At 47.8% G+C, this 8,010-nt stretch overlaps 1 protein-coding gene across 1 annotated transcript in view; it reads left to right on the plus strand.

Moving 5' to 3' along the window:
- LOC143024630 (nuclear RNA export factor 1-like) overlaps positions 1 to 4,308 on the plus strand; it is a 66,609-nt gene extending 62,301 nt beyond the window's left edge. Inside the window, exon 16 of the mRNA XM_076183530.1 lies at positions 2,384 to 4,308. Coding sequence (XP_076039645.1) covers positions 2,384 to 2,492 — 109 coding nt within the window. The 3' untranslated portion in view covers positions 2,493 to 4,308. The remainder of the gene's footprint in view (positions 1 to 2,383) is intronic.
- Positions 4,309 to 8,010: the final 3,702 nt, after the last annotated feature.

Here is an 8,010-nt window from a genome sequence, read left to right on the forward strand (position 1 = left end):
AAAATCTTAAAGACCTGTATCAAGTCACCTCTGAGTCTACGCTTTTTTAGGGAAAACAGATTCATGTGTTTTAGTCGATTTTCGTATGATTTATTTTTGATATTTGGAATCAGTTTTGTGGCTCGCCGTTGTACTTTTTCCAGTCTGTCAATGTCTTTAATGAGACATTCCTCTCTTTTGTAATGCCCCTTTCACCCCATCCATCCATCCCACCCCAGGATGCCCCCCCACACTGACTTCTTCCACCTCTGCCTTCCACACCTCTTTTTCACTCATTCTTTCCATGTGTCCAAACCATCCTAATACTCTTTCATCAACCCTATCTCCCAGCTCCCCTTCCTCCCCTGTTCTCCTTCTCACCTCCTCACTTCTCACTCTATCCAGCCCAGCAACCCCTATTATACTTCTCAGACTTTTCATCTCAAACACATTCAAACTCCATCTCTTCCTCTCTTGTGTTCCATGTTTCTGCCCCATACAGTGCTGTTGGCACAATCACTCCTGCATATAACCTCCTCTTAGCATCCATTCCCAGGTGTCTTATTTCTCATTACACTTTTTAATCCACCAAGGCATTCACTTGCTTCTCTCAATCCACACTCTACCTCCACCCCCACTCCTCCCTTTCCTGCCACATTCACACCCAAGTATCTAAAACTATCCACTTCCTTTAGTCTCTCACCTTTTATGCTCACTTCCAGCCTGCTGTCACTCTCTCCCCTTGTATATCTCATCACCTTACTTTTGCCTTCATTTATCTTCGGCTTCCTTCTTTCACACACCTTCTCAAACTCCGTCACCAACTTCCTCAATCCCTCCTCTGATCCTGCTACAAGCGCAGCATCGTCAGCAAACAACAACTGGCTTATTTCCCACTTTTCTCTATTTTCTTTAACCATCTCCAACCCCTGACGCACCACCCTTGGATTCACCTCTCGCACCACTCCATCCATGCATAGATTGAACAGCCAGGGCGACATAACACATCCCCGATGAAGTCCCACCCCCACCTCAAACCATTCACTCTCTCCATTTCCAATCCTACCACTCTCACAAAAACTCTTGACTGCTCCCAACAGCCCTCCTCCCATCCCATATTTCTGCAGCACCCCCCACAGCATCCTCCTGTCTACCCTGTCATAAGCCTTTTCCAGATCCATATTATTTTCAGGCACAGTAAATGAAACCAATAAATGTATACTGTACCAAATTACCAACAACAATCATTTGTCCATTATTTACCAAACCGGTCCATTCTGTTTACATTTGGCAGGAACTGACCAGTCCTTGCACACATATATCTGTTAAATGGAGCGTTAAATGTTTATTGAAAAAAAAAAAAAAATGATGCTAATGAACAGTTGCTGCTGGGTAGGTTAAAACAAGTGCTGAGATGGTTTAGGCATATGAAAAGAGTGGATGAGGAAAGACTAATAAAGAAAATGTGCAAAACAGAAGTGGATAGAGCAAGCTTGTGAGGAAGCTGAAGAATGAGATGGAGAGATAGGTTGAAGGGAGCTTGGGATGCACATGGAATGCCTCAAATTTCACTGACCAAAAACCCAGTTTCACAGTTGCTGGTAATGATTTTTGGGCCTTGCTGTAGGTCTTTCTTGGAAGAAATTATAGATTGTTGTATGTTGCAATAGTTAGGGGTTGTTTCTGTGTCACCAGTAGGAGGGAAACAGTTGCCAATTATCAACTCTCCTTATATGAAAAAGTGAAGAAAATACAATTTTAAGTTTAGAAAGAGAGAGAGAGAGAGAGAGAGAGAGAGATCTTGGGTCCAGCCAGGAGATTTTTGGGTTGCACTGCTTCTGACCCAGGGCGGTGGGCAGGGTGCAGGGATGACCCGTCATCCAGGAGGTGCTCAGATGAGAGGAAGGGTGGGAGGGGTGTGGAGTGTATTTAGGGATGAAATGGGTGGGAGTGTTTTTATGCCTTTCCCTTTTTGGCTACCTCCCTTGGAAGTGGGAAAAAGCCTTGGTATATGTGTATGTGTATGTGTACTTCCAGATGGAGTTAAGAGTGTTGAGAGGTAGCAGGGTAATGGTTCTCTTTGAAGTCCATCTAGCAGTTACCTTTCATTCTACTTGGTGGAAAATCAGTAATTTTTTAGGGTTAGCCTTTACAGAAAATAAATGTAATTTTTTGTTGAAGTGGTGGTAATATATAGTTCCCTTTCTGTAAATGTTTGTAGCATTCTTCATTTACAATACCTGAATTTCATTATTGAGATAAATTCTCTATTTGTCAGTGATGCCCCAGTGGATCTCTGAATTAATTCAGTAACTCATAGTTAAGGATTTAGGTTTCATGACTGCTGACAACATAGCCAGGTGGTATATTAGGTCATAAATCAGTGTTTTGTTTTGTTTTTCAGGTGCCTTGAAGAAAACCAATGGGACTATGAAAAGGCTGGACAGTTATTCCAAGACTTGCACAAGAAAGGTGAAGTCCCAGCAGAATACTTCAAACATCCAGCGAACTGATATAATGAGCCAACATGCTTTGTACCAGTCTAAAATGACCATATTTCCTGGCACATGTGCACATAATTTTTGTTATTACTTTAGAATTATCCAAACGTATAACCAACACATTATACGATAAAACTAAGTAATTTGGGGAGAAGGAAAGATTCCAAGTTGAACACAAAAGTTACCGTCTTGGAATATTTTGGCTATGGTCACACTTTAATATGTCTCAATGAAACATCGTGTTGTTGATTTCATTCACCATTTGCATACTCATTTGGTGATGCATCAGGTGTTTGGTGGAAAGCCTTGTCATTTTAACTAAGTGTAGAGTTTCAGCAAATGTAATTTTTCTCGTGTGTACTTCCCTTTCTGTATTTCAATGTGAAAGGTAAAATGAGTCAATAGTGAAGGTAAAGTTGAAACATTTACAATGTAAGTGCAAATTGGAAGTTGGTAAAATTTTACAGTGCAAATAGGAACATTAATTCTTTTCAAAATTAGGCAGTGATAAGTTCCAGATGTAGAAATCAGCATGCCTGCAATGCTTTTGATACCTGGAAGTACCACAGCTGTGCAGTATATTGGGTGGTAATGGTAGATTAAGGTGGCTGTGTTTGTATACCTTTGCAATTTTCTGTGGCAATTCAGTTTGTGAAACTAATACAGAAACAAAAAATTTGTATGTGTACTATAGTCATTAAACAGTCTAAGGAAACATACCATGTGAAACTACTGCATCCTTATTTTGTTATAAGCTTGTGCCTTAGTTTGCTGTAACCCTTTTTTTTTTTTTTTTTTTTTTTTTTTTTAAGTTAGGGGTGTGTGGTACATGCCAAAATGCATTTATAAGCTGGAAAATGTGGTTTCAGTTTTATTTGGTTTGACATCACAAACTTCCCCTCTCAGAGAGGGCTAGGATGGTGTGTCCTTAATGAGGACTTTTTTGAAGCAGAGAATTTAATGTAGTATGCCCTTACTATGAATTCACTTGCTGACATGCAGCCTTGAACCATCTCCACTCCTGACCTCTCACCCAAGTAGAGATGCTGTCAACTGCTTGGCCAGGTGTTTGGTGTTTTCTTTGTGATGGTTGCATCTGGGGCAGTTTGTTTATGTGGCCAGGTCATGTGGTACATATTTATAAAACACTTCCACCACTTTGCACTGTACTGGAGAAAGGACTTTTTTTCCCCTCTCTCTTTTTCTTTCTTTAGATATTGTAGAAGAGAAAATATTTTTTCTACCAGAATCTTTTTGAAGGGTGTTAGTCATTGCCCTAAAATACCTTGAATATATCAACAGTTATTGGATTTCAACAGGTTTTTATTTTTATTTTCTGTATGATTTGTGTTGTAAATATTCCATAAAAACTTAGATGTATTATTTAAGAATGTGCACGTTTTTTATGTTCATAATGTGTTCTAAAAATAGAACTATGTTCAAAAGTATTACGAGTGGTTTCTGAATAGTATTATGAGTGGTTTATGCAAGAAAAAATTATTTCAACCAAAGTTTCATAATTATATTTACATTAAGGTTTGTTGCTGAAGTGTGTGAACAAGTTTGTGGAATGAATGTTCATTTAGTGAAGTGATACTCTGCTCATGCTTGTATATGAACTTCATGTATCATACTTAGCTGTCCTACACTCACTTTCCAGACAGTGACACAAAATCTCTTCACCGAATTTCTGAACTGATGGCCATGGCCAGTTTTGTGGGGGCTGCAGGTCTCCTGAAAGAGAGAAGTGGGGGCAACAGTTTGATTGATGGATTGTACATTTGTAAAATGTGATGACATTTTTGCTAGTAAAGGATGGATATTTGCATTCATGGTTTTATTTTTGCTATTCACACCAAGCCTGGTTGGCTCTTTTCTAAGGTACTTGTCAGAGGTGGGCTGTTTATAGACATTTTGTTCCGAAGAATACAAACTCTTCGGTACTTACCCAAGGATTACTTCGCGAAGCCAAGGTTTCTACCGCTAACACTGTGTGTTGTTTGAAAAGCACCTCGCTCTATGGGTCTGGGCAACCATTATCCTCGGTAAGGGGCCCTCCTGGGGCAAGGGGGCCCCCCCTTCGCCCACAAGCATAGGTCGCTAAGCACCATTGTCTTCGCGGTACGGATAGAGTCAACATCTCTCACATTACCAGCTAACAATTTCGAAGTGCGGTCGGGGAACGGTATTCCCTCCAGTTATAGTGCGGTGCTTGCCCTTGCGTATTCCACGTTTCCCAATCGGCCCAATTCCCGGCCTCTTGAGATTGTGACGACATTAGGGCACCCTGCTTCGGCCATCTCCAACCTTCCAACGGCTTCCTTTGTGTTTGAGCGTCCTGCATCGACGCCATCCCGCCGCCTGGAAGTACTTGAGCACCCTCTTCCTATAACCGTTCCTCTCCTTAACCTCCACCGAGTATTCTACGCTTCTCTGTAAGTATGGAATCTGGTCATAGTGTTGTTGTTCGCAATAGGATGTGTGCCTTCGCCCACGGCGACTTTCTCTGCCGGGCTGCTCTCCCGCCAGCACCCGTAGATCCACACATTTGGTGTATCCACTGTAGGAAGATGGAGTGTTCCCCTTCATCCCCATGTACTACGTGCGCTCATTGGGACGATAAGCAGTGGTCCACGTATTTTCATGCTCACAAGAAAGTGCAGGCAAAGAACGAAGTACGCGCGCAGGGAAGATCACTTCCCCGCTCACCCGAAACAAAGAGAAGGCATGCTGCACTGGCGGAGGACAAGGGCAGTTCTCCCCCTCCTCCAAAACGTAGTAGACGGAAAACCCAAGGCGGTTAGCTTCGACGGGCATGCGCCTCTGGCCCCCGCGAACTATCCCCCGAGTACGAGCTTTTTCCCGGATGAGTCCGCAGGCGGCACCCCCGCGACGCGGCCCGGCAGCTCACCCCCCCAACGGACAAAGGACCCGATTTTGGAGCCGACGAGCGCTTCGGCCTCTCCTCCTCCTCGGGAGTCCCGCAGTCCACCTTCCTCCCATCGTAAGACGAGCCGGGTCATCCACGGAACCCTTTCTATGCCCGGGGGGCAGGAGGCCCGTGGTGTACCCACGCGCGCGTTAGTCGCGGGTGACCCCTCCTCGTCCAGAGAAGGCAGTCTCCCCTTTGTGTCTCCCGGACCATCCGCCCCCAGGCGGGACTCGCCAAACGGGCATTCCCCGGACCTCCTCCCCACTCTCTGTGCACTCTTCACTACGCTGAAGGAACAGATGGAGGAACAACGGGAATTTTTCCGCGCTTCTCAAGCGCGGTGCGTACACCGCTCGGAAGCTCGTCAGGAGTCACCGCCCCCAAGGGCCCCCCTCGACCATCTTCCACTTGATCAGAACCCCCCTGAACCCATCAGTGACGATGATGGAAGCGCGAGGTTCCTCTCTGACCGTGCAGACCCCTCCTACGACGACGACGATGTCCACAGCGCCGTGGGGGGGGGGGCACGCTCCCTTTCCCCTCCCGTTTCCCAGTCGGAATCCCCGATGGTGGTCCAACTTTCCTTCTCGGACATCCTCGCGAGAGTTCGGAGGGCGAATCGACTGGGCCCCCCGAAAGAAGAGGAAGCCACATTCGAGTCTGAGATCTTTATGACGGCCAACTCTCAGAAAGCACAGCCTCCTCCACTCCTTCCATGGAGTACGCAGACAGCGAGAGCCATGGCCCAGGCCTCCGACGCTCTCGCAAAAAGGACAACCGAGAAGGCGCGCTGGCTTTAGGTTCCAGTGGAACACCAGAAGCGCTTCTACACCCCATCGGGGTCAACCCTCAAAGAAGCCTCGATCCTGGCGAGGTTACCAGAGCTGGTTAAAGCAGACGTGGAATCGCTGCGCAGAAGAAGCGTCCATCTCTCCGGCAGGGAAGTCAGCGACCACATTCAATCACTGGTGAACTCCTGTCTAGAACGCCGCCTTGCCTCGGCAAGGGAGTTCTTACCCGAACTCCAACCCCAGGAAGAATGCGACCTCCAGGCTCTATTGGCAAGCGCGAGCAGAGCCCTGAAGCATCAGGCCTCCTGTCTCTCAACGTCCTGGGCCAACTTCGAGTCCCGCAGGAGAGACACCATCCTCGGGGACCCCAGTGACCCCTTCCTCAGGGAGATTTTTGCTCCTTTGAGGAAGGCCCCCCTTCTCACCCACACGCTGATTCCCCCGGATATGGTGGACTCGAGAGAACAGCCGTCCCTAGCTCGAGGCCAAGAACCCCCCCCATCGACACCTCGGTCCTCTCAGACGCAGAGGCAGCCTTTTCATTTTCCTAATCGGGAAGACAGGCCCCACCCCCATTCGAAGTCGAAAGCCCAAACAGGAAAGCCTCGCCCCTTTCCCAGTAGAGAACAGGGGCGCAAACACCATAGAGGCTCCGGACCCAACGCAGGAAATTCTAGGAACTCGCCTGCCCTCCCGCACAGGATAGAAGGTTGCCTCTCTACTGGAGAGAATGGGAGGTTGCCGGGACGGAGGACTGGACCATCCAGGTCATCAAGGCAGGTTATCGCCTTCCTTTTCACACCTTCCCCAGCCTCTCCCCCTATCCCATCCAATTCAGCAACTACCATCCGGACTCAGATCGCGGGTGCGCCCTAGCGGAGGAAATCTCCGCTCTGCTCCAGAAAGGAGCTCTCGAGGAAGTCTCGACTCCGGACCCGGGGTTCTACTCAAGGCTATTCCTCGTAGCAAAGGCAACAGGGGGGTGGAGACCAGTCATCGATCTGTCTCCTCTCAACAAGTTCCTTTCCCTGACGAAGTTCCGGATGGACACCCCAGAGGCTGTAAGGGCGTCTATCAGGGAAGGGGACTTCATGGTGTCGCTGGACCTCCAGGACGCCTATTTCCAAATACCTGTGCATCTCTCATCCAGAAAATTCCTCCGCTTCGTCCACAAGGGCACCACCTTTCAATTCACCTGCCTATGCTTTGGCCTCTCCACAGCACCCCAAGTCTTCACCAGAGTGTTCAAACTCGTCTCAGCGTGGTCCCACTCCAGAGGAATTCGCCTACTCCGTTACCTGGACGATTGGCTGATCCTGGCACAGTCCGCCCAGCTATGCCGCGACCACCTGGGAACGGTCCTAGCCTTCATCCGCAAATTGGGCTCTATAGTCAACCAGACGAAGTCGGATTTCATCCCACGACAGAGAGTCACGTACCTGGGTATGGTTCTGGACTCCTCCCTCATGAAGGCCTTCCCAGCAGAGAAGAGAATCCGGAATCTCACTTCTCTTGTCGTACAAGCACTATCGACCGGGTTCCTGACGGCGAAACAGTGCCAAGTCCTCCTGGGCCATATGGCCTCCGTCGAGAGGTTAATTCCCAGGAGCAGACTACGAATGCGACCTCTACAGTGGCTCCTCAAGTCCCAGTGGTCCCCGCTAAGGGGTCAAACCCGCCAACACATCACCCTTACCAGAGCAGTCAAGGACTCTCTTCTCTGGTGGAAGGACCCGTGCAACCTGCTCGGGGGGATGCCCCTCGGCCCATCTCCCCCCGAAGTCGTCCTCTTCTCCGACGCCTCCAA

The sequence above is a fragment of the Oratosquilla oratoria genome, chromosome 4 (assembly GCF_046742065.1).
Source record: "Oratosquilla oratoria isolate Oo_2021 chromosome 4, ASM4674206v1, whole genome shotgun sequence".
Taxonomy (NCBI): Eukaryota; Metazoa; Arthropoda; class Malacostraca; order Stomatopoda; family Squillidae; genus Oratosquilla; species Oratosquilla oratoria.